This window comes from Amblyomma americanum, chromosome 2, assembly GCF_052857255.1.
Source record: "Amblyomma americanum isolate KBUSLIRL-KWMA chromosome 2, ASM5285725v1, whole genome shotgun sequence".
In the NCBI taxonomy this organism is placed as follows: domain Eukaryota; kingdom Metazoa; phylum Arthropoda; class Arachnida; order Ixodida; family Ixodidae; genus Amblyomma; species Amblyomma americanum.
The window spans coordinates 110,149,165-110,177,017 of record NC_135498.1 but is presented as its reverse complement, the minus strand read 5'-3'; the positions used below and the strand labels follow the sequence as shown (position 1 = coordinate 110,177,017).

Below are 27,853 nucleotides of genomic sequence, written 5' to 3'. Positions count from 1 at the left end.
GAGAAATACTGCAAGGATACTCCAAACCCTGCTTTTTGTACGTATTCATGCAGATGACATGGCTCATGCCATGCAATTACATACAATGCCATACCAGTATATAGTAAGCGCTAGGGCAATACGCATTTGAAAAAGGAGCGAATCTTGGCGCGTGCTCATGGGAGCGCGCCGACGATGAATATCGAGCACTACAAAAGTTAGAGCCGCTTACTCTCGAATAGAAGTGATCACAGCTGGCTGGTTCTTCAAAATGATTAGAACTTGATGACGTCGCACATAACCACCACTGAACTTCTTGGTCGCTGTCACAAAGCAGGCAGTGAACAAGCACGAATAACTAGAGTAGACTACGACTGATTGTACCGATTAGTGGTTGCGGTATGTATACCACACAGCCCTCTAAGAGTTTAAGCCTCTGACTAGAATATAGATCCTCAAGTAAGCCTTTGCAGGAGACTGGAGACTCAGGTGGAGTGGCTATGCTCCCAGCAGCCGTTGCATTACTACACTAATTAATGGATCTTAAGGACAGGTACAAGCCCATGCGAGACCGAGGAAGCAATGCTAATAAAGCAAGTGTTTTCACAAAAATGCGGTCCTAATACATGTTCACATATAAAGGAAAGCAACTTAAAATTCATTTGAGGGATAATAAAGGTGCAGAATATATCCAGCGAATGGGGTCTGGCAATTATTTCGACACTTATACGACAGCGGGACAAATGCGTCTCACGCGCTTCAAGTACCGGCAAACGAAAAACGGTGCTCGAAGGCACAATCTTTTTCACTTGCTGAATACTGCCGAATTGTCAAATAAGCCATTGGGAGCGTTTTTGTCTTGGTTTTTACAAGCGCGGGTGCGAAGTTGTACGAGAAACATCGTGAAGGAGAAAAAACATTTTTACTGTCATTTTACGTTTCGAGCCTACCGCATGAATCATTAAATTCAGAGTACTTCGAAGTATCTATGCGTCGAAAGAGTGAGATAAAGACACGTAGCAAAATTGATGTATTTTGGACAGTCAGTTTTACAGATGTCTACTGTATTTCTCTACAAACCTAATGGGGGAAATGCCTTGAAAGTGATGTAATACAATTAATGTAGCCATGCTGAATGCCAATCGGTGATTTGTATGCATGTGAAGCACGCCGCGTTTTTGCCTATAGTGGGTCATTAAAGGACTTTCTTTGGCTTCAACGATTTCGTCCAGGCCGACGTAAATTCCCTCTGCAAGATTTGTTAGTGAAATGTGGCACTAATGCTGTGGAGGCTACCTATACTACTCCCGTGACAGACGTGAGTGTGTTGAGATTCAACCGGCTGTGGCCAGATAATATAACTGAGTCTGGGTGTTTAGACGAAGTGGAGATTCACGCTATGGCATAAAAATTTGCTTTTTCTGTTGATGTAAGGAGTGGTCTCCTTCAAATTGGACGTTCTTTTAGGATGTGAGCTGCCGTGGTCTTTCTAGTCACATCGAGCCAAGACACTGACAGATCTTAGAATCGTTGCGCAATGCATGGCTATGTTGCTTCTTCGCTTGATATGTGGTCCTTCGAAACGCCCGAAGAGACCACAAGCGGGCAGTCACCACTGTCGTACAATCAATGGTATGGCGAGATACACATCCTACGTAACGACGCGAATCAAGGGCTAAAGGTAGTGTCATTCGTCAAAACTGTATTTCGCTTCCTATCATCAATGTAACTTAAAACCGGCCATGGCTACGGCGCTTCCTTCTGAGGTCTTCTACATCCCATCAATTGCGAAACACTGCCTTCGAAATCCTGCTGTGACCCGAGACAACTTCGCAGCAATTAACATGTTTGCCAACCACAACCGCATTGCTTCTATGTCCAATGGAACCACCAAAGTAAGGATGGCTACGTATACAGTTGCCTTCTCGGAGCTTTGTTTAGCACAATCTGAGCAAAGACATAAATGGAACTCTTACTTGGTAGGCAAAAGGCAGAGCAAAGCTGTCGGCGAAGATCTGAACTGAGCCCGTTACGTTCTGCTTTGTCTGAAATCAAGAAGAAAGTGCCAGAATTAGCTTAATCAAAGTATTCAACGGCAAACAAGTAAAGGAGCAATCAAAGTGCTATCGACATCAATTTGACCTCGCACGCTCATGCTCGTCTTAGCTCTTTGCTTCAACACTCAAAAGCACGGTCGTTTCCTTGCAGTAACTTCGAGAATGTTTACCGTCCCATCAAATACTTGTTACCCATGTAGAATTTACACGGTGCTTGGTCAACGAGCAGAGCAAGGAGTATTCTGTCGACACATACAGTGTCGAAACATTCACTGTTGACTCTTCGCAGCATTCACAACGCGGATGCGAACGTTCGCACTTTCACTGTTGCTTTCTGCGTTTTATTCTTTCTTGCTAATGCTAATTTCCCGCATTGTAAACCAAAACCTTTATTGTTTACGCATGCAATTCTTAGGTTTTGAATTTAGAGGTTTTTCATTGAAGCCTGAATGCTTGCTTGATGCTGGATATCTCGTTTTAGCTTGCGTTCGTCGCCACTTAGCATGCCAAATATACATATAAGCAAATAATTTCGGTGAGTTCAAGGAGTTTCTGGCTAGCCCAGGATTACTCTGTACGAGCACATTGACATCAGATGCATGACGAAGGCCTCTACGCAACAAAAAAGAAGACTACAAACTAATGGATTCAAAGAAAGAGCACAGAAAGCGAAAGGAAGAGACAACAGATGTGGAATGACGCACTGAATGAGAAACACGCAAATGAATAGCTTATAGGCAAACGCATTCCAAAAGACAAGTTGAGAGGCTGCTCGTTTTTCTCAAGACTTCTTTTGTGTTCCTTAACCTTATTCCCTTGACGCACGAGCACTACACCATATATTATTATGCTAGTAGTAGCAATCGCGCTTGTAGCAGTAGTTTGGTGCTAGCGTGCTAGTAATTTCGTGCTATCAGTTTGGTGATAGTATATTTTTTGTGTTCAAGCATTAGTCAATAACACAATGATAATCAAAGTACACAAATATTTTGTGCAATTCTTAAGCAGCGAAATGTCAAAAATTCAGTTTGCAGGGACTATAAGCAGTAAAAAAATATCACTATAGGGAAGTAGTTACCCTCCGTGTTGTGTAATCTATTAGGCCATTATGCTCTCGGAGCTATGCGCACCAAGTGAGCTACGCGCACCAAAGTGGTCTTCCAAACAACATGATCAGGAAGGTGACAGCTGTTTACAGTGATATCTCGTAGGATCAACTCCTGTGAAAGAAAAAGCGTTGCAAAACAACTAGTAATCGGTGTAGTGCTTGGTTCATCCAATATGTATTCCACATCTTGCATGATGCTGCTAGTGATTTGAATATGGGAAGCAGACGGAACGCAAATACAGCCACGCGAGCACAGCTCAGCACCCCTCCCTCAACCAATATTTTAGTGCGGCCTATATGTTAGCGCACTAGCACTAGGTACCTCATTAGAAAAAAAAAATGGCTGTGGTTCAGCTCTGGTTAAATCTGGAGCGACGCGATAGCTGCAGCTGGCAAGGTGGAACTCACTCAAAGTAAGTCGTTCGTTGCTCCGTTTTGCTGGGCGTTCCTTCATCATCGTCCCTGGTCGTGGATTCACTCTCTCCCCCTCTCCACTCCCCCCACTCGGTTTCGACCGGCGCCGGCAGCTGCACCGCACCACGTGACTAACCGCGAACCGCGTGACCAACCAGGTGACCGTGGCAGCGCCTCCACGCTGAAGGATAGAAATGCTGGTGTATTGTAGCTATCGTTGCAAAATGACATTCTTTCTGAAGAAGAAGCCTCCAGTAACGCGGGTAAGCTCAGACGAGAGCCGCGCCATTTGCAGCCAATGGAAGGAAGCTGCGGTAAGCACGGAGGAGCACCGCGCAAAAGCAGTAAGCTCGGATAAGCTTGACGGAGCCTCTCAGCCGGTGCAGCGAATGGGAAGAAAGATGAAGGAAGGAGATAAAATGTGAGAAACAAGGTTCAGTGGACATGAAGTGCAGCAAGTGCTATATCATGGATCAAGCCTGCCCTTCGGAAACTCCAAAGCCGAACGACCAGCACGAGGAGCTGAACAGCAAAGCTAAAGCAGTGAGCGCCAGTGTAAGTCATCCAATCTTGCACATATAGCGATGCGGCAAGCCAATGCAAAGCGGTAGAGACAGTATAATTTTGTTAAACAGCACGCGGGAAAACATGAGCAGCGACAAACGTGAAGATGAGCCAAGAAAAAACAGCGAATGATCAAGTCGCCGAAGGAAGGTACTGTCCAGAGGCGTTTAGAAATGGCTTCGAGACCGCTAAATAGATGGAGAACGACCGCCTCAGGCGGCATATTGCGAGAAAGCCGAGGAACGACTGCGAGAGAAATTATGTGCAGCTCGAATTTTCAAGCTTATAAAAAGCAAACCAAAGATGAACAGATAAACAGGGGTCAACGTGCCAGTCCGCCTTAGTTGCTTTTACCTTACCCAGGTAAACAACGGGCATATATTTAATTTCCGTGTATGTCCTATATTTACATAGCGAGATTTTTGTTTGAAATTTGGCGCACTGGTTTCTAGGATGCGTTGAGTGGAATGAACTAGAAAATAAACCCAGGGATCTGAAAACAGTAGGATCAATCTAGATCAGCTTTTCAAATATTATGGCCTCAGTATTTAAAAGGTTACACTTATTTCAGCTGATTGTGTATGGCGCATACATGTACACAGATTAGACCGCTTTTATAAAGTAGAAAATTAAGTTACCACTTCTCTTTTTCTGCTCGAGTAGATATTATAACAAATTTTTTTACAAGTAATCACAACAATAATTGTCTAGTACGAGAACTAAGACATACTCGCTCTGATAAGTATATTTTTTTATTAAAGAATTCTAAAACAATATTCCTCACTTCTACTTCCCAAATCATCCCTAATATCTTACCTTAATGCGCTTTTGGTAACACTTGATGCCGCTGTCCACTTCGCCCGACTCAGCTTTCCAAGGGCCTTTGGAAGACCCAACTGTCGCGTCTGCATTCCGAGATGGGCAAGAGAATTAAGGATACATCAAGATGCATTTAAGATAACGACGAGACAAATCTTTGTGCATTCGTAATATCCGACTGTCCGAGACACATATTCCTTTGATATTCGAGTATATCAGAGCTAAAAAGTTCACGCCGTATGTCGCTGTGGTTAATCAGGCAACGTAACCAAACCACTGATACGATAGTTAAGGCACTAACGTTGACTAAAAAAAAACGTATTCTAATGCGGATGGTTGGCTTTGTACTGAGTGAGCACCTTCCATTCTGCTACCGCTGTATCAATTCTGGATTGGCAGAGAGGGCTCAGTACTCCTTCTGAGAGGACTGGCTGCAAGTAAAGAGAAATCAGGCTTCCATTCGGCGTGCGCAATACTTGAAAATTAATTTAACAGGACCCTTCACCATTTCTGCAAAGTCTTTTGAGAGAGAGAATCTGTTATAAAGGACACAAAGAGAACTGAAAGTAGAGTCCCAGGATTCAGGCTGAATCTTACTTCAGCATGTAAAATTGTGTTGATCTGTGACAACGGTTCTGGTGTTTGTTATGTCTAAAACATTTTCTAAGGTATTTATTATGTGTAAAGCCTTCACAAGCGTTCTCACATTTCCCACTGCTTTCCCACAAACAAGAAAAACGATTCTCACGGAAATCATTAGCGGTTTCCTTTCTATGCACCAGAATATTGTCAACACACTCTATTGCAACATAATGATTTTTCTATCTTCATTATGCATTAAGTTAAGTACAAACAACTTATCCCGCTCAATACTTGCGCATCAGTGAGAAGTTGCATGTTGTTTATAAAAGCGAAAAATGCTTCATTCTGCGGCGTTTTTCACTCGTAACAATCTGATATGTACTGAGGCCTTAACGTTATATTCATGTATTCACGACATTGCCTGTAAGAGAACAGGCCGTTGTTCGTGTCACTGAAGGAAGCCCTTTATTCGGCTCATTTGCGGAGTTGTTGAGATTGCAACAAGTGCGCTATAATTTCAACCACCTGGGGTTGTACTGCCCGGAGACATCCGCTGGGGCGTGCCTCATGTCCTGAGTAGCATTGGGATATAAACCCTATCAAGCAACATACGAAAGGCCAATCCTTTTCGCCTTCAAAACCGCTGCTTACGTGCGTTGAATGTCTTCCTTTTTACTTGTTATCGGCTTGGCTTTCTTCAGTACACTATTAGGAATTTGTTTCAACGCCCAAAGAATCTCCAGTGTAGTTTAAGAACTTAGAACTTTACGTTTTTGAAGACAAAAAAAGCTCGTGTCTCGTGGTGTTCATATGTGGTGTTGTACGCTTGTCTAGAATCTATCTGTAACCAGTCTCAGTCTTGGAAGAAGTCAAAAACAATATAGTCTGTTGATCAAGTTTCTGTTCTTTGCAGAATCTAAATGAGCACCATTTCAAAAATCGGCAACTTTATAGCGAAAGCTTTAGGGGGGCCACGACTGCTCTGTACGTATTCAGAAATCAGGTAATAAGAGGCCTAATAGAATTCATGACGTAGAAACTTTGGCTCTCTTTAAGACGATGCGAATGCACCTTGTTTTAATCATTGAACCCTTGCCGATCTTCGCCACCTCCCTATATACCTAGCTGCCAGTGTGAACCACACCGCCTATTTGGAAATTGTCGGATAACATACGGCATACTTTGAGGTCCGAATCTGTGTATTACCGGACTTGAAACACTAAATGTGAACGTGCTATCTGCTATCATTGCTAATGTAAAAATATATTTAAACATTTTGCTGACCAGGTGGCATCTCACATGAAATAAGCTGCTAAATTATATACTTATTTCCGAGCTAATAAACGTTTCGCGTCCAATAACGCACGTAAGTAAATCTATTGCTTCAGCAAATGATCCTACACCGATTTGCCGCCACGATGGCTGAGTGATTATGGCGCCGGCTGCTGGCCGAAAGACGCGGGTTAGATCTCTGCCGCGGCAGTCGAATTTCGATGGAGGCGAAATTCTAGAGGCCCTTGTACTGTGCGATTTCAGTGCACGTTAAAGAACACCAGGTGGTCGAAATTCCCGGAGCCCTTCAATACGGCGTCTCTCATAGCCTGAGTCGCTTTGGGACCGCTAAACCCCTATAAACCAAACCAACCCGAAACCGTTTTATCGTAAACTGCCCGGTTGCCTCTGAAATTCATACCGGATATCCTAAGCAACGTGAAAGTTTAGCGTTCGATTCCAAAATCGACCAAAATTTAATTTTCTCTCCATTACTCGCAATGTACTCTTCTGTAGTCGAAGCCGTCTTGATTTTTTTAAACGTACCAGCAACACATTTTTGTGCCACTATCGACGGAAGCTCACAAACGGCAAACAAACCACAAGGAGGGATTTGGGAAGGGAGGGGAGTGTAGGCAGCATGTTTCCGTGCAACGTGGAATCGTCTTTCTTGAAAACAATTTTTGGCGTTTAGTTTGCACGCTTCGATTAAAATGGTTCCGTTCCGTTATTCAAGGAGTTAAAATTTAATCTCAACTCATTCGCGGCGCATTCATCCAAAAAGTAACCGATGGCGATACAAATCAAGAACTGTTGAAATTTCTATACGCAGTTATTAATAGGCACTGTTTAAACACGGCGCTACACCAATACATACAAGAGAGTACGTATGGTAACGTGTGGAAAGACCGCTAGCAGAAAAAAACTAGCCCGTCAATATACGTTGCAGACTGAACGGGGCATACTCACTTCTTAAGATGGCTGCCTTGATCACTTCACCGATTATCCGGAAGTAAAATCCAGGTGCGTAGTGGTGGCTGCGTCAAGACAAAAAAAAACGATATCTAAACTAGAAAACAAGGCTCTTCAGCCGTACTGCGGAACGCTTGCAAACGTAAGCTCCAGAACAGAATAGCAGCCTCAGAAAATTGGTAATTCTAGTTTAGATCTCCTAGGGCTGCCTTCCTAGCTGACGCCGTGTTCCCTTTCAAGCAAAGCCTTTGTTCTGGTTATAAAAACGGGTGTAAACGCTAAGCAACATTTATATCTGACAACGGGCGCCTTCTATTGCCGAAAGCTTGAGAACAGCGACGTGACAGTATCGACGAGCTTCCATCCAGAAACCCGAGCTCAAACTTATTATTTTAAGTAATAAGACTAGAAAGCATATCCTTGCTCTAGCAAACAGATAAATAGCCGAAGGGATTGAACACAGTGATCGACACGGACGAGCGGGAGTCCAAGTAGCTAAGGGAAACGAAATTCGTAACAAGTAGTCGGGCATTTTTAATAAGATCGCATAATTGTTTGGCGAGTAAGTGCACTCTCTTGCCAATAGAAAAGGTATATAACGAAAAAGGTACAAAAAGAAAGATAGCGCACCCGACAAAATTCTGGAGTCAAACTTTGGCTAATTGCAACACATTGCCGCTCAAGACCGGCCATGCATGTGCAGCTGCACCAACTTTCTGCACACACGACTATTGCACTCAGCTGAGCCCTCTCTCAATTACTCTCGCCACAAATATAACTTTAGCAGTACCCGTCAAGAGGTAAAAATAGAATAATTGTTTTTATCTAGCACGCGCCTTAAGGACATAACCTTGGAGGCTATCAAAAAGGGTGGCAGTTTAACTGAGGATATCACAGCGAACTACAGTAATGAATAGGGTAGGTATCTGCTTTCACAGTTGTCAATTACCTGAATCTTTTGTGTTCAGTACTTCGTTTCTCGAAATAAAAACCTCTAAAGAACATTATTCTTGCCACAAAGTAAATCGGAAACCAACGAACCCGATGGCATGGCCGTTTCATAGTTCAGAGGGTGAATGGACTGCAGCAAAAACACCCCCCAAAGACTTTAACGTTTAGTTTCCGAGAGCCTCAGTGTGGTTGTGAGGTAAAAGCCATGCAACATAAATCAATAAACCGCCCGCTAAAAACCTCCACAAACTCACAAGCTCCACAAGCTTGGCTCACTGTGCGCGACCCCTCTACTGTCCTTAATAGCTACATGCCGGCCCCGAGGCCATACGAAGGCCACTCTCCCCATATCCACTTTACTCATCCAAGATTTCGCACTTCACGCTCGCCGGTGCTGCCCTCCCCCACTCAATGTTCTGTTCTCCTCAGTGCGCATGGCGTCTGTGCGCATGGCATTCAGTTACCATGATGATTGCGACGAAGCGATCTTTCGAAGTGAGGTAATAATAAAGCTAGACTTCATCTGTGGCGTACTGAAACAAACTTTCTTAGGATCGCCCTTGCATACGAAGTCGCAAGGCCTTCTCTTCAGACTAGTGCCTTTTGACCTTACTTCGCTCCTTTTTCTTACACACAAAAAATCATTCAATCAGATTAGGGCCTAAGCAAAGCGCCCTTTTAATTTGTCAGCCGCAGAGATGGAACGCTAATAGAAGAAAATGTCGTGTTCTTAACTTTTTCATTCATGTTTCGTCCCTCTTACTAAATTCCTACCATCATGTCAGCATGACTTCCGCCTTGATTTTATGCGACGTTTTCCGGCGGTACCATTTTGCAATCTTATTACTCTGTCCTTTAAAACTGATCTTCGTTTTGGTGGGTTTAGGTTTATTGATTTATGTATGGCGAAAATTGCGAAACAAATTTAAATCCCGTAATTGGCGTCCGATCTCCGCATTTAACACACATTTTTTTTTTAAATTTCATTCGCAGTACTGACCACTATCGTTGAAATTCGCCTTACTGGAGGTAACCGAGATAAGATTTTTTGTCGCGTGTACGTTCCAATGTTCACTGGTACGTTATATTACACCAGGGTATTTTAGTGTTGCGTCCAGCTCACGCCGGACGCAGATATGGCAGCAATGATTTCAATGCCACAAGGCTAATGTCACAACCGTGGCCTATAGTTTTCATTGTCTGAATTTAAAAAAAAAATGCGCACTTACTGCAACGCAGATAGCCGTTCGAAATGCGTCTTTATCAAAATAACGTGATAGAATGTTAACCAAAAAAACCAACGCCCTTTGCGGACGGCCGGAAACACAAGGGTTGTGGTTGACTTGCCATAGCCATTCATGTAATCTGTCAGATTTCAACTATGAAAATGTCTTTCCTCCAATTACCGTGTCGGCATTTTGCTTATCACATAGAGGAGGTCAGAAAATTTTGAATGAACCTTGACATACGAAGTTATTAGGTGTACTGTATGACTCCGATTCATCGAGGAAAGCAAATTGTGTACAGAAAGCTCTACAGCGCCGGTCGTATTTGATTGCAGCGAAATCTTAAAATAGGCGTGTGCGCTGCGAGGTCAGTGCAGCCAAAAGGATAGAGGGGAAATCGCAATAAGCATTGCAACGCTCCGATAGGGTTTCCATCATAGCCCATTTGGCGCTTGGGTTAATAAACCTTACCCTTTAAATGCAACAGTATTTAGGTTGTCTAGCAAAAGCCATCCGGTTTCCCCGTAACGAAATTTCCAGGTTCCTCGATAAGGTCGCGACGTCATCCAAAATGCCAAGCTTCAAAATCTTAGTCCTAGAATGTTCAAACACCTTCCACAGGATTGCCATAATGGGTTACAATAAGCAAAGCCGCTCCTGCACATTAATCCATTTTCTGCTGTGGGCCGACTTCGAAAGCTAGGTGTGTCTTTTAGAATATTAGGTTGTGGGCTAAGTTTCACAAGCTACCGTATTTCCTCGTTTTGACACTGTTTACTTGCATTCCACTTGAACCTTACTGTAATGCGTGTTTGCAACAGTGTGCGACTGGCTGCAGCAGTTGTAGGGCTACAAGTTTCGGGGTGTGTATGTATTGCCGTATTTATCTGCGAATAATAGTACCACGCCTGTGTGTGGCTAGTGATGATATTCCTGCTTTAGAATCCTCAAAGATACTGCGATTTCGGATGCATAACAAACCGAGTGCATTAGATCCGGCCGCTCATCTCCAAACAGGAGATATTAAATGACTCCCGGACCATGCAAACAAAACAAACACCTACACGAGCAGTTAGGAAGAACGGCGGCTGCCCACGAGAACTATTTCCAAATGCTGTAAAAGTTTTCCTCCCCTAAGGCAATTGAAGATGCACGATCCAAAAAAAGAGATATCTGCTCTCAAGGCAATGAGTGCACTCCAGCCGGACATGAAAAACCAAGAAATGTGGCAGGTCTTTAAATAAAAGAAGCTTAGCATCGATAAACGCCCCCAACATTGGATGTACACTTCGTGTGTGCTTGAATGAATGCTGCTAGACGAATGTCGGATAAACATAGCTGCTGCCCAGCGTGTAGAGCCAGTGGAGAATACACGCCATAGAAGCCAGTGTCTTCGATACGACCAGGGTTCTAAGGTGTACGCACCGTCGGAGCACCGCAGTATCACTGCCTTTCTTGTTATCATCGAGATCTTCAGCCTCACTGCGCCCATTTCAGGGTAATAATCTCTCCCATATATCTCCCATTAACCTAGCCCCTTCACAGCTGCGGTCACCTTATTTCCGCAAGCTTCCTAGTCTCATTCACCCACATAAACTTTCTGCCGTGCCCTTCTACGCTCGCCTTTTCTTGGAATCCAGTCCGTTACCATTAACGACCATCGGTTATCTTGCATTGGCATTATATATATATATATATATATATATATATATATATATATATATATATATATATATATATATATATATATATATATATTGTTGCGAAAGCATGAGGAACTTGACAGCTTAATATAATATACATCGAAGTATACGCTTCGTTTAAGGGAACATTTTTATTTTACTTTACACTTCCAGCATAAGAACCAAAATTCAGCGAGAGCCATTGTAAATATCGACACATTTTAAAATCTCTGCCCTTTTCACGCCTCCGCTGACAGTAAGATCAAGGCAATCAGCTTCACTATTTATTGCTTCTTTTCCTACACAGACGCGCATTCAATATGGCTTTGGTTAGGGCATGGGAGAAACAGCGTAAAGGCTAAACCGCAGCGCAGAGCCGACGCTCCTATCGGCTCCCAATAATACTTAGTATGACAGACGTCCCAGATGGCTGTAAAAATCCCTCTCTCCCGTGCGCAATCACACTTCTTTCTTTTCCTTCCTGTTTCATCCCTTCTATCATGGCCAATTTCGTCTACGGGAAACTGAGTGACTGCACTAAGTTTCATTTTCATTCGGCCAACTACATGTGTTCTCACATACTTGAAAACTTTGTCAAACAGCGGGACTGGGAAGAACATCCCTATCGCTTGCAAAGCCTGAGTAGCTCTTCTATGAATTAGGCGGCTTCCTACTACAGCGCGTCCCTGCAATGAATATAAAGACTGCACGCAACTAGAACCTCAGGTTGCGTACGGCAAGTTATAGCGGTTGAATGCACACCCCACCTAAAGACAATATCAGTGAGACGCACGTGTAGTGGGTGGTCGCACTATTGTGGAATGCAAAAAGCGGAAAAACCTGTAACAGCCTTCGGTGTAGGATATTCTCTGTGTTTGTAGCGTTGAATCTTTTTCCTCGTCTTCGCTACCCAGCCAGCGAAGAAGGGGAAGACAGCTGGGAGTGTGCGCCAAGGGACACGCGCTGGGACGTTCTAGACTGCCCCTTGGTTTAGGGTGCGCTCATTAAAGCCCCCTTCAAACCGTCGAAGAATTAAGTCTCTGGGTGCCTGCCCATGGCTCATACTGAACAGTAGACAAGGCGCGTATTATTTACCCTAATGTTCTCCCTTGCGGTGTGCCTATCCCTTAACATGTATCTGCATGGCGTCCTGAGTAGGCGCGCCGTTTTAGATGCGAAGGCCTTCATCATTGAGGTACACCTCAAGTCCCATATTAATCTGGAAAGCATTTACCACTTTTAATTAAGCCTAATGCACTCTTGAAAGGCAACACTAAGAAAATGGGCAACTCACAATGAGATTCCTCTCACGAAGGGGTGGTAGTTCGGTGGGAACGTGAATCCGTATGGTATGTCTGAAAGGAAATGAGAATTGCTTCAAATTAACAAGTTGGCGGCATAGCATACAACTCAACACAACATCCGAATTGTACAAAAGGGCGGTAGGACATCGTAGGCAGTTCCTGCGGGAAAGGAATGAGCCGACGCTGAGGCAGCAATCGAATATCGAGCGTTAACACACCTAACGTAGGTCGCCCGCTTGAATCCTTACCGCGAAGAAACTAGTAGGCTTATGCTGCACAAAACGCGAAATCATGTGTCGCCACCCCGAACACTCTGCAGAAAATGGTTGAGACGAAGGTACACATGAAGACTCGTAAATAAGTGTAATTGGGGGTACATAAGAGACCGGTTCGAATCACTGCCGCGAGCTAGGGTGTAACTTAAATAGTAAGTTTATGAAGCACGAAACGCTGTACCTCTCCGAATTGCCCGCTTCCGGAATCTAATCGCCACGCTACAGTCACCTTGAGTGGTAGCACGTCTTTTTACGCGCGTTTCATGCGAGATTCCGTGGGCAGGGCATCTCGAGCTTTTTCTCCCGCGGCCGCTACCCCAGCGGCCGTTTTGCTCGCCTGTTAATTTATGCGGGCCTTTTAATTTATGGCGCAATCGATGCACCGCGGTAGCTGGTAGCTCACGACGCCACACTGTGTGGCCAATACCTGGCCGTCTTCGAGGGGAGCTGATCAGTTTCTTCTCAGAGGAACTATTTTTCTTGGGAGAGGAAGAGTTCCTCCGGCAGTGGTCGTGTCCATTTATTTCTGTTAACAACGATCGTCTTGTTCAGGACTTTAGACCAAACTGGCGCTAACGTCTTTTTTCTCCGTGTCAGATTATTGCTGCTTCACTCTTCTGTTAATAGGTCTGCTATCCCGTCGTAAATCGCTAACAAGCAATTCCTGTTAGTTGCTCAAAGATGCTTATGATACCTCTTTAATTGGCTCGCCTTACATGCTTAGCGTCATGTCAACTGGTGAATGTCAATGTATCCGGTAACCTTGGCTTATGTACATATGTAAATATTTTTTTTGCAATCAGATAATAAATTTATTTTTCGAAATATGGCTAAGTGCTTTATGGCCGCTGGCACGGGTCGGCCCGGTAATGCAATGCCTCCGGCATCAGCCCGGGACATATTAGCGCGCGCGCGTCTTTCCTTATCTTTCCTTTCCTATCTTTCGACTCTCCTACTTTCAGCATGTGGCTCAGCTGTGGCTCAGCACGTGGCTCAGCTTGAGCCAGTGGGCAGGCACGTGCACTTTCTTTTCCATTCTTCCTGACAGAAATAGCAGTAGAAGCAGCAGTGTCGTTTAGAGTTGTGGCCCTCCGGCATCTCGCTGCCACCTGTTTTTCATTTATTCCATTATGCAAGCACCTCGGTTGGATATCAGGGCAACTACGTGGATACAATGTTGTTGCTATAGAGGCCGGCACCTTGGATTCTATGCACGGAATCAGCTCGGAGACTCGGAGACTCGAAACGCGACCAGTAGAGCTAACGCTCTGAAAACGCAACTTGTGGTTTGGAGTCTTCCGCATCTGCCTATGCGGTACTACATCAGGACGTTGGGTGAAGTTTGGGTGAGACTTGAAAGTAGGTACAACTATAGGCTGGTTACTCGAGTTTGCCCTTAAGTGGGATAAATTGCACTCATACTTGGCAGCTGATTCTACCGAACCCCGTATTGTCACCGACTGGACAGACAGTGCGGTGGAGGCCATCCAGGCGATCAGCAAATGCATTAAAACACCCCTCCGGCACCGCAGGTTTATCCGCATCTGGCTCATCAATTGGAGTTCCGACAGGGACTTCTCAAGCGCTGGAGTATCACCAGCGACACAATCGTAAATTGAGACTCCGCATAGCCGCTCTCACTCGTGAGGGAGAAGAACGCGCGAACACGATAGCCCGCGCAAACTGGGCAACCTTTTGTACATTCAGCACTAAACGCACGTGGGCCCCCCTACGCGTTCTCTTAGATTAAAAAGCCACTAAATCGCATACACGAGTAAATACACAACGTCTAACATGACTAGAGCACCAAAAGAGCACCTACGTAATTGGCCAACTACGAGACACCTATATACTCACTTCTTTTCAGTCTACCTCCACCTAACCCGGAATTTGAATCCGACGTCACCTTATATAAAGTTTGCTGAGCATTCTTTAGTATCCGCCGCTCTAAGGCACCGAGGCCGGACGGCTTAACGTACAAGGCACTACTCAATCTGGAAGAAGTCTCCCTCCGGGAACTCTCGGAGCTGTTTAATAAACACGCTAGGTCGCTGCCATAAGACTGGACTCATGCGAGCATGCGATTTATACCTAAACAGCACAAACCTCTCACCCTTGAAAATTTCTGCCCCATCTCCTTAACGAGTTCTGTCGGTAAGCTCTTCGAGCATGTCATTCTCAGTCGCCTGCAACCGTTCCTAGCGACAAGAAGCTTCATCTCCAACGTTCAATTTGGCTTCCGTACAGGAATCTCGGCGCAAGACGTGCTTCACGCTTTCAGAGTCCCTCTTTTACACTAAGCGCCGTACAGCCGGTACGCGAGCCATACTGGCCCTGGATATTCATGAGGCTTTCGACACAATAAGCCATGACCATATTCTGGTGACATTAGCCACTACGGGCTGCGGCCCTGCATAAGGCAATATGTTCGGGCCTTCCTTCAGAGACGCACGGCAGAACTGCACCTTGGGGATATCGCCTCCCAACCTTTCCCCCTGCGTAACCAAGCAGCCCCACAAGGGGAGGTCCTATCATCGTTACTTTTTAAATTTGCCCTAGCGCCACCGGCAAAGGCCCTTGCTGCTATCCCAGGGTCTCACAAAGCCATATAAGCCGACGATATAACCCTGTGGACAACGGCCAGATCCCTTAGAATTGCCAAGGATATCCTGCAATCTGCCATAGACGTCACCGCCACTCATTTAGCAAAGACAGGCCTCCGTTGCTCCCCAACTAAACGGAACTCTTACAGCTGAAACGCCACCTCAGTGACCACCCCGCCCCATTGAACTGCGCATATAGAGGAATCCATTGCACTTTGTGTCTCAGGTGAAGTTTCTCGGCCTTCTGATATACCACACACTCGATGCAACCGCCAACTTTCAGCTCTTGCAAAGACAAAGGTCGCCGCACTAATCAGGCGCGTGGCAGCACGTAATCATGGGTTGTCTGAACGCGATACCCTCAGTGTGACCGATGCTATATTCTTTAGCCGCATTACATACAACCTCCTATACCACATACTCACTCAGCGCCAAACACGACAGGCACACAATATAACAGCACGGCTGTCACCACTGCCCTCCATCTTCCACGGACAGTTAGCAAGAAACGTCTCCTGGCTACTGATGCCTGCAATACCGTGTTCGAATTAATAGAGGATCGAACCAAATCGTCCGCCTGTGTCGCACAGATCCAGGACAATGCCTACTATGAGAACTGCGTCTCAATCTACCCATTCCCACCGCAACAAGTGCTACACCTTACATGATTTCTCTGCGTACGCAGCATCACATATGCCAGAAGCCCCTACCGCGCAATATGAGCGCTAGCCTCCATCAGGGTAGGCGGCAGGCTCGAGCGAGCTATTACACCAAAACATACAGCAACCACTCCGATCTCTTTTATATCGGCGCGGCAAAAATTGTTTAGTAGACTTGTACACGGCAATCACAGCCTATGAAGACGGCACAGTGCGGGCCGCCGCCACTATCCGAACTAATTCACCTGCAGAGGCGGAAGGAGCCGTCATAGCGCTTGCGCTGGCCCACTCCACCACTGACAAAAACATAACCGAAATTTTTAGATTCCCAGGCCGCATACCGCCACTACCTAAAGGACGCGGCGACGCCGGCAGACACGGCATATTCTTGACACAGCCACCCCTCTTGACCGAACAACCAAGCGGTTTCTCTGTCGTGGATCCCAGAGCATGCCTCGATCCCCTGTAATCAGCGCTTTCTTGCGCTACTTAGAGAGCTCTCCTCCCGGACCACGGACGATTAGGCTCCCAGCCACGCGCAAGAGGCCACATCGGTCCTTTACACATATCAAATCACCACAATCTACAAACTCAGGCGCACACGATTGCCACCACCCCACAGTGCCTTGTGGCCCTTATCAAGCGCAACATGGCGACAATTACAGACTGACTGCTTTATTTCACATTCCCGTCTCTCAAGCTTTCACCCCAGCTTCTCCCCTCATTGTAACACCTGTGGCGTGCCCAAATCCACACTTTTTCCCTACCTGTGGAAACGTCCTTCCCCACAGGCAGTGGCCTCTCCCCAACCCCCTCATTCTTCCTTCGAGGCTGCTTTACGGACCGCTTAGCTCGCCGGCCTGAAATGGCATGGGGATCGAGATTTGTGCGAAGCTCAAGCCTGAGGACTTCTGCACGAGTAGGATTCCACCGTGGAAGATTTCTGTTTTTTTTGCGTGTAATAAGTTCTTTCCATCCATCCAACCAACCAAACGCGCACTGCTTGCGTAAAAAAAGGTAAAAAGTGTTGTAGCGCAAAACCAGTAGGAACCAGCAGTTCCCCATCAACGTACCCACAGTAAATATATCCATGATTACAAATATGCTGATTTTGATGCTATTAACCTTGAACTGTCTGTTTTTCTAGACCATTACTTGCTAAGCTTTCATGATCGCTGCGTGAACGCTAACTGGGGCCTGTTTAAAGAAAAAGTTGCTGCGCTCACTGAAAAATATGTTCCACGCTTAGTCATCACCTCTAACTGTAAATCACCATGGTTCACTAAATCTTTAAAATGGCTCTGTAATAAGAAAAAAACGCATGTTCCGCTCTGCAAAAGTAACCGGTTCCCAAGAACGTTGGACTGCTTATCTGGCCGCGGCCCTTGATTATAAAAGTGCACTGAAGGATGCCAAAGATTTGTTTTTCAAGGACAGATTACCTTCCCTTTTGATAAATAACCCTAGGCAATTTTGGAGCGTAGTTAACAAAAAAGACAATTCATCGATCAGCCTTAAAGACTCCAGTGACCAACTAATTCATCCTAATGAATGTGCAAATGTTCTAAACAGTGTATTCGCTCCAGCTTTTTCCAAAAATCAGTGTTCGGTAACCCCTGCATATAACAGTGCTGACTTTTACCGATGGATTCTATTGTCTTTGATCCTGCTGGAGCGGAAAAAAATAGTCGAAAACAAAAGGTTTTTTCATCATGTGGTGTTGATAACATTAGTTCTAAGTTCTTGATTAAAACAAAAGTATACAGCGCAATAATACTCTCTAACCTATTTCAGCAATCTCTTGAAACAGCATGTATACCTGATGACTGGGAGGTTGGGAAGGTGATTCCTTTGCATAAATCTGGTGATCAAAATTCCCCGCATAATTTTCGACCCATCTCACTTACCAGCATTCCGTGTAAAATCATGGAGCATGTTATTTACTCTCACCTTGCATCGTTCTTTGATTCTAATGCCTTTTTACGGACAGTCAACATGGATTTCGGAAGTGGTTTTCTTGCGAAACACAGCTTTTAACCTTCACACATGATCTAAACTCATTCCTCGACAGTGGTTGCGTTGTCGACTGCATATTCCTCGATTTCTCAAAGGCGTTTGACGAGGTCTCTCATCAACTGCTTTTTTTTAAACTTAGTAAACTTAACCTCGACCCTAACGTTCTTAGGTGGCTGCATTCGTTTCTCACTAATTGTTCACAATTTGTCACCGCTAATAATGCTTCTTCCTTCACTTCTCCAGTTGGATCTGGAGTACCACAAGGCTCTGTTCTAGGGCCTCTGCTTTTTCTTATATATATCAATGACTTACCTGACAATCTATGTTCAACAATAAATCTTTTTGCTGATGACTGCGTCATATACCGCAAAATTAACAGTGGCTCTGATATAGCTCTTCTTCAATCGTATATTGACTAACAAATGGAACATGGAACAAAACATAAAAAAGTGCAAGTACATGCGGGTTTCTCGTCGTAACACCACATTGCCTTCATATCGTCTTAATAATTGCAGCCTTGAGTCTGTGCCTTTTCACAAATATTTAGGTGTCTTCATTTCCCATAATCTTTCTTGGAAAGTACACATAGACTATGTAAGCAATAACGCTAACCGCATGCTGGGCTACATACGCCGTAACTTTAATCTTTCTTCTAGCTCCGTAAAACTGCTTCTCTACAAGTCGTTGGTTCGTAGTAAACTAGAATACGCTGCATCTATCTGGGACCCCTATCAATAGACACTAATATACCAATTCGAATCTATACAGAACCGTGCGGCCCGTTTCATTCACTCGAATTATCACCGTAACTCTAGTGTCAGTGCCATGAAATCAAGCTTATCACTCCCACTACTGTCGCAACGTAGAAATATATCCCGCCTTTGTCTATTCCATAAGATTTACTACGATAACCCCATCCTGAAGAGAAAATTTATAACGCCACCTTGCTACGTTTCAGCTCGGATCGATCATCGTCATAAAGTTGGTATTCATTCATGCCAAACAAACCACTTTTACAACTCATTCATCCCCAGCACATCGGCACAATGGAATCACCTTCCCCGATCGGTCGTCGAAATAAGGGACCATTCTTTGTTTAAATCGGCTTTAACTAACTCGATTGTAACATAGTACATGTAATTCTTGCGCCCTGCCGTTTATTCTTTTCAGCTTATGTGGTAGTTCAAACAGACCTGGTCTGCGTAGTATGTTTGTTTGCGTGGTATGCTTACTTTTATGCTTGCTTTTATTCTTTGCTGATAATTTCGTGTTAAATGACTGTTAATTTGTTTGATTGTATTTGCTGTAACCTACTGATTTGCGCGAGCCATATTTTTGTTCACATTTTTGTGTTACTTGTGACTGCTGTTCTTTTGTTATTTTGTCTATTGTACCCCACTCCCCTCTGTAATGCCCTCGGGCCCTGAGGGTACTGAAATAAATAAATAAATAAATAAATAAATAAATAAATAAATAAATAAATAAATAAATAAATAAATAAATAAATGGTGTTAGTGACTGGTTATTTTTGATTGGCTTCTTTTGACGCGGAGTTATGCTTATGTGAATTTTGCAGAATTATATGGATTTCAAGGAATAGGGTTTCGATCGGCTAGAAAAATGGCAAATGCCATAAGCTTTACTATAAGAGACGGGTTGTTCAAGACACGTTTGCGGAAGAAGAGCTTGTCCCTGACATTTTTTTCTACGTACTTAACGTCGATTGTCCAGTTCAGATCCAATGTGATAAGGATACCCAGATATCCGTATTCTGTTGCAGTTCGCAGCACAGTGTTATCAAAACGTTAGATGAACTGAATAATGAATTTTCTTTTGTACCTGACTCAAACTAACGTTTATAATCTTGGTAGAGCATACAGTTGCGTGCAAATGGTATCTCTCGTACGTCTGTTTGCTATATTATTATTAAAAAGAAAAAATAACAGGTGCAAGCACATATCCTTCAGAGCGACTACAGATAATACGGAAAATGTCGGAGACGTGTTCATCGAGGTGACCAATTTTGTAAGGGTAAGTTGAACAACTGCTTATCCTTTGGGTGACGAGACTATCAGCAATTATATGCTTCAGTTTGTAGATCAATGTCCTCTACAATACTCGAACAAATGCTTAGGGAAAATCAAGGAAATATCAAACTGAGACATATTGTTAATACTTTGCGCCATTTCTTGTTTGAATTTAGTTGTGTTATAGTAGATTGCCAGTTTCTCAGCCAATGAATGCATGGGTGCATTAGTTTACTAGCCTCCTACGTGGTGAGTTAGAAATATAACGATAATATGTTCCTGATTGTTCTTACATACCCATGAGTGAGACGTTACCTATAATTATTCAGTGTGTCACCTGAAATATGCACAGGGATTAATTTCGAGATTTTTCATTCAGAGAGAATTCGGCATTCGCGGGTTGACTTCTGGTATAGGAAAAAAAGGTGTTTACCACACTCAACATAACTTTAATAAAACTGTCAAGTATATCATTGGGTCGGCTACTATCTTCTCATTAAGACTTTAGAGCCAGATTAGCACTACCGCCTCAAATTCTTGCGGCCATACTGATGTAGCGGAGCCTGCCTAATATCGGCATTAACAGCGAAGACTGACTAAAAGTTTTTATTGAACGTACATGTTTGAGTTCGTCCACCAGAGATGATATCAGGACTTCACCAAAACCGCCTCGGCGAAGTTTTACTGCACTCAGCTTCGCGTTATTATATCGGCCATTTACCAAATTTAAGCCAGAGTAGTAGTCAGGGATAGCAGGCAATTTGGACGACTAAGGTTAGGCATAAACTACTTATACAGTAATCTTTCCTCGTATGATATTCCTTGAAGTGTTTCAACCTGTTATGCTTACGTGGTCGCCAGCGAAGATTAGGTTTAAAAGTGAACTCGTTTTGTTATTAACGTGAGTTGGCGCGTGAACAATCTGCATAATGTAGAATGTAAACAAGAAATCAATCTCGAGATTATTTGTTGGTATCTACGCCATCTGCCGAAGTCGTTATCCCGGTAGGTCCAAGACGCGAACAATGGCGCACTCTCTCTCCTTGAGACACTGAGACGAAGTGCACGGTTTTGTCAATTTTGTTAATGTGCCAAAAACAGCTTTCGTAATGAATTGACTTTTCAAGCGACAAGACCGACAAAAAGCGTCATCACTAAGTAGTTTCGTCTTCCCAAAGTAACCATAATATGCTGAAGGAGTGCGATTGGACAAAAAAAAAATGCAAGACTAGCTCTATCACTCTGATATTTATTAAATTCAAGGCAGTACTTTTCATTTATCATAGCCGCCTGTAGCGGAATTTCTCAGCCAAAGATTTTACGGAAGTCGCTTACCCAAATACATAGCTGTAGCTAAGAAGCGAAAGCTGCTAACAGCCACTTATACTAATCATACGGATAATACAAAGAGACAGATTTTTATGTGATGCTCAGTGAGTCGAGTTGTGGAGTGTGGCCTATTTTGTCTCTTAGAGGCTTAGTGGAAGGGCTCCATATATATCCCTACATTCGCTTTGTTTCCATTCGAAGTTTCATCACAGCGGCTCATACTGCGCACCATACAATGCCCATCGCGTCATCTCAATCAGGCAGCGCCAACGGCACGAGGATGTGGGTTCAATCCTTGCCGCAGCAACCGCGTTTCGAAGTAGGCGAAACGTTACAAGCAGTCGCGCGCTAATTGCTGTAAGTGCAGTTTTTAACTTAAATCTGCGAGCTGCAGAACTCCGCTGCCCTCCATTACGCCACTTTTTTCACAGCCCTCCTTCACTGCCTCATACATTCCTTCCCTGACTGCACAGTTGAGGTGTCGAGGTTGTCCAAAATTTTGATAACCTTGTCCATAAATTTGCGCATCCCTTGTGCATATTAAACGACTTATGAGGACCCTTGCAGGCCACTGTGTCCATGCCCCAGTCAAACCTCGTGCACTAGATGCAACAAATTGAGACACAGCGAGCGGCGTCAGTTCGCTCTTCAAAACAAACTTTACATTTTCTACGCCACGATCACGGCAGACGTGGTGTTAATAGCGGTCGTTGTGGATAAAGCTATACCAATCGCAGCAACTATAATGTTTGGCGGGTACAGGTCCAGTGCAATGTGCAAAACATTATCTTCAGTCGGTGGTCATATATGTCCAGCGTTGCTTTGTTGGGACTTCTAATTTTCAATAACTTGAAAGCTTCGGTACAATACGTCAAAATTAGTTCATACGAGCAAAAAGTTAGTGTTTTTCAGAGGCAAATATCAGTACCGCCTCGACACGTTCTTATTATGAAGACATCTGAGTACAGATCTACATTTCTCACTCATTGTGCATTACGTCATAGTACATTGTTTTCCTTTCTCAACGCGAATGAAGTGAAGACTGGCTGGGATTTAAAAAAAAGTACGCTTTGGCACTCCTGGTGAGGCAAGCCAGCCGTCATCGAAACAAGTAGGCAAACCACGGCTTTTTCGGCGAAGGAGGTGGAATCGCAAGCTACATCATGGACATAACAATTGCATATCTTTAACAATTAGTCACCTGATGCGTTATCTGAGTATTTTTTTAACTTTGAACAAGTCCAAGGTGCGTGTAGCCTCCACTTCTTATGAACAATTAGAGCGTCTCTATCATGGTGGCGGAAGCAAAGTCTAATTGCACCGGAAGTGCGAAGGCGTATGCTGGAGCAGCGCGAGAAGTCATTTACGTTACCCGTGGGATCCCCTGCCAGAACTTAGGACCATTTCATATGACAGTTACGGTGGGTCAGTGTTTATGGCGCTCGGCTGCCGACCCGAAAGACGCGGGTTTGATCCCGGCCGTGGCGGTCGCATTTCGACGGAGCCTAAACTCTAGACGTCCATGTACTCTGCGATGTCAGTGCACGTTAATGAACTCCAAGTGGTCGAAATTTCCGAAGCTCTTCAGTGTGGTTTCTCTGACAGCCTGAGTCGCTCTGGGGCATTAAACCGCCATAAACCAAAAATATTTTTATATGACTCCTTGTTGAATACGATATGAATGACATGGATATCTTCGTGAGAACATTTTTATGAAGGTCAAGGAGCGGCGTTGTTACAAGCACAGAAAATTGACAGGACTGTTACCACTGGTTAAATGGTTAAAGTGAGATTCAGCAACAGCTGCTTACGATATGCTTGTGATATGTTGTGTTACGATGCTATGATGATACTTGTGTTGTGTCTCCTCGTTTGCTTTTTTCCTCGTTTTTGGCGCTGCTAAGTATGAATCCACACAAACTAGCCCAACTTTCTGTTCTTATTATACTATACGTTTTTTTATATGTTGTGGTAGACAATATGAAAGCGACCTCGTATCTGTATAGATTTAGAGCGTTTTTTGGGAGTGACAGCTCTACTTCATGTCCAGAGCTGCAAACGCGGATTCATCGCTGAAGCCTGTCAAGTAATGCCGAAAATTGCGAGCAATCAATACTTTGGCCAGCTTTGACCAACTTGAACCCAAGGCAAGACCAAAGAGCCAAACCATGATCAACGTTGAGAAATAAAGTAAATATTGCCGCGACTGGGTATTGATCTCACGGTTGCGCGAAAACGTTAGCTCCGCTGGCCAATGCACGAAAGCACTATGCGGTCGCCTCAATCACGCCTCGTGGTGAACAGCACCACACTCTCCCGATATGCATTGCACGTCATCTTTTCCATGAACTTCCGTCTGTATGTAAGACACTAAATCAAAACAAACGCGCTTTCAATCGAGCTTTCAGTTTCGCGGCGTTGGGGACCACCTGCAAAAACCAGTTTTCGCACCACATTTCATGGTTAGTAATGCCTATGATACTCTCCCCTGGCGACGCATTTAGAAGCAGCTGCAGCAGATGGACCGTGCTACATTTCTTTAATTTCACCACACCATCCTTTCTTCTTCCACGGTAACCACGTTCCAGATGGTTACCGCGGTACGCATTCCTACGCTCTCGCCATATCCACTTCCTTTCGACCTACACCTCTCCCACTGTAACCATTCCCTGGTTGACTACTTATCCGCTCTCACCACAGCCTTTCTCTTCCACGGTAACCATCTTCTGGACGGTTGTGCTGTAGCCACCTACTCCTTACGCCTGCCCACACACTCGCTATACCATCCTCCTGCCATGGTAACATTCCTAGCCATTTCAGGTTAACTACCTTCCGGGTAGTTTTCGTTAAAACCAACCACCGGCATCGCCCTTTTACGGTGTCGCCTTAATTTCCTCCTCCTGTAGTTAGCCACACTCTGGTTGCGCCTTCTTATGGTCCTCCACAACCTGAGCCTTCCAGTGTAATCATCCTCCACAAGTTGATTTCTTCGCTCCCGCCACACCGTCCCTGTTTTGCGGTAACCAAATTCCGGAAGGATCGCGGTGTAAACACCCTCCGGTTACGCCTTCTTACGCTCTCCCCGCACCCTCCTTCTTCCACAAAAACCACCTTTCAGTGGAATCTTGTGGTCACCACACTCCTGTTACGACTTCCTACGCTTTCGCCTAAAAGCTTCCTTACATGCTAGCTCTACTCGAATTTGTGGGTAACACTCCGGGTGATACCCGTGGCAACCACCCACAGGTTGCGCCTCCTTACGCTCGCGCGGTCAGCATTTTCTGGTTCGGTTATCATCTGCTCTCCCAGTCCTCTCCCCTTTGCACGGTAAACTCCCGACTATTACACATTTCTCCCGCCATGTCATAGCACCATCCGAGTGGTTTCCATGGCAACTGTGCCCATCGGTTAAGCTGGCGACTGTTCCATACTACCACATGATACTGCTTCTTAGACGAGAAACCTAGCAACGGGCACTTAACAGCTATCGTTGTAAAAATTCTGCGACATCCGCAGCTCGGTCACTTAACCTTGTGCTTAAGTACCGACGTAAACGCTGTTCTCATTTAAAATGATCATTGGTGCACCATGACGAAGCACAATGTGCGGGAAAGAGCTTTCCTACCGGCTGAGTGTGGCGGCCGCAATGCAAAGATTTGGCAGTGAGGACTCAGTAAATATACCGAGTAAGTGCATGCCGATTTTGTGGAACCTGACTTGTGGCCGATGAATAGGCTCCAGTAGACCAGCTAGTTTTGTCGGTGGATTCCACAGCAATGCACCCACCGGTTACTCCGACGGATACGACATTCTAAGGCATACTACTACTAGGGCGAGGAAGCGAAACCCTGTAATTGGCGCTTAATGGCAACCGCTGCAATATATTTGGCAAGCTGGTTTTGAGGTGCAAGAAAATGCCGCTGTCGACAATCACAAGCGGCGACCCGCTGGATATGAAGCATGACGCACGTACTGCACGTCTTCTACTCTGCTCCCCTTGCCACAACACGCTAAATCTATAGAGCCACCAAGCGAAGAAAACGGATGTCGATGTTGTGGTATAGAAACAGAAGTGAACACCTCACCTCTGAATATCGTTGTTTTGCTGCCGGTATCCGGAGCACAGATAATAGGTCGCATGAAGGCGCTCGTTGTTCTTGGCAGAGCCCATGCAAATTCGCACCACCATGATCTGACAGCTGGCCGGCCACATGCGAGACTGCAGCCGCGGTGGCTCAGTGATTATGACGTTCGGATGCTGCCCCCAAAAACGCGGGTTTGATCCCGGCTGCAGCGGTCGCATTTCGATGTGACTGAATCCTTGAAGTCCGTGTATTGTGCAATGCCAATGCGCGTTGAAGAACCCCGGGTGGTAGAATTTATCTAGAGCCCTCCAATACGGTGTCCCTAGATAGCCGAGTGGCTTTGGGACATTGAACCACATTAAATCTAAAACATGACCACATGAGCAGCGCTCCTTCTCAAACATATTGCAAAAATGGGATAATAAAGACTGGACATGTACAAGCGTTGCGGCGGGCTCAAGACTGGAAAAGAATGCGGCAAGGTGTCAACACCGCGAGCGTGCCGCGCCACTGAAGGGCCCACTGGGCTTCGCATCGTATCCACAGCATTGTATAAAGCAGTTTCAGCAAGTGAGTACAGTTCCTCCAGCTTGTGCTAGCGCGACTGTCTGAAGCAGGCACTTTGCAATTTTGGTTAATTTTCGGAGATGTCTTCATCGTCTTCGGCGGTGGTGGCGTCGCGAGCGAAGAAGTCGGTGACTGCCCTGCCACCGTGCGATGTCATCTCAACCTGCTCCCCATGGTAGGTTGTAGTTGAATGGAAGGAATTTATTACTACGTACGTGCTGTTAGTGTGAGAGCATGCATTCGGTGTGTTCGGCTGAGGCGATGGCCTACTGCTTTAATGCAATGGCCATAGAACCTCATCTGTTCGCGCTACCGAATGGAAGTTGATGAAGGCGATACCCGAGCCTATCGCGAGAGATTGGCTGTTTAGCGCACAGGGTATTGTTCTGCGGTGGTGGCGTATTGGTTATGAAATGTGCAGCAAAACTGATGTTTTCGTGCCGGGGTGAGTTCGAAACCCGCTTTGAAAATTTTTATTTAAGATGTTCTAGTTTTCTTTCTTTGATGATGATGATGATGATGATGAAGGCATTGACGATTGAGATCATGGGGTTACGTGGATGTTGCATCCGTTTCTCGTGGACAGAACGCAAGATTGTTTCACTGATGTGGCAAGCGATGCTTACGCATCATAAATGGTCACGAGTGGCTGCTTGTGAATAGCAAGGCAGGTCTGAAGCCCGACAGGTGTGTTTGAAAAAGCCACCTAACGGGGACTGCTTATCCGCTAGAGTACAGTGTCAGGAGTGTTATGAGGACTCCCATAGATCAAAGCATAAGCACAGAATGACATTCTCATTACATGGGCATTGAGCCATTTCCGATATCACATCAAAACTCCAGGGAGGAGCATAACTGTCCCCTCTAGTTAGTTTTTATTTCTCGTTTCTGTTATCTGTCTTGGTAGCTTATGTGATGTCGCATGGTAAACGACCTCTTTCGAACATTCATTATTTGCCACTTGCCACGGTATTCAGGATTTTCACAATCAGCTGGCCCTCTTGCCGCCTGCCACGCTGGGCAGGCTTCGATGTCAAAAAGTCGCGTGACCTCGTTCGACCAATCAGCGACTTTCATCAGGCATATCGGCATGGTTTTGGTGTAACGACAACTTCACTGCCATCGCACTAAAAAGGCCTCTCAAGTCGCATGCAATGCTCTATCAATACAGCTGCGGCGGCGCCTTATCTGAATGTGCTCTCAGGATGAGTCCCATGTGGTGCCCCAGCCATTTATGCTGCGCGTTGGAATACAGCCGAAAGAACGAACCCTCAGCAAAATTTAACTGTTGACTGTGCACAAAGCGCATTTTTTCCTCAATTAGAAAAAAAGCTCAGTTAGTGCATAGTGTATGTTTTTTTA

At 44.9% G+C, this 27,853-nt stretch overlaps 1 protein-coding gene across 1 annotated transcript in view; it reads right to left on the bottom strand.

The window, feature by feature from the left end:
- Positions 1–27,853, bottom strand: part of LOC144119988 (uncharacterized) — a 161,699-nt gene that overhangs the window by 15,071 nt on the left and 118,775 nt on the right. Inside the window, exons 16-19 of the mRNA XM_077652477.1 lie at positions 12,921–12,981; positions 7,765–7,832; positions 4,939–5,027; positions 1,956–2,024 (exon numbers count right to left, since the gene is read on the bottom strand). Coding sequence (XP_077508603.1) covers positions 1,956–2,024; positions 4,939–5,027; positions 7,765–7,832; positions 12,921–12,981 — 287 coding nt within the window. The remainder of the gene's footprint in view (positions 1–1,955; positions 2,025–4,938; positions 5,028–7,764; positions 7,833–12,920; positions 12,982–27,853) is intronic.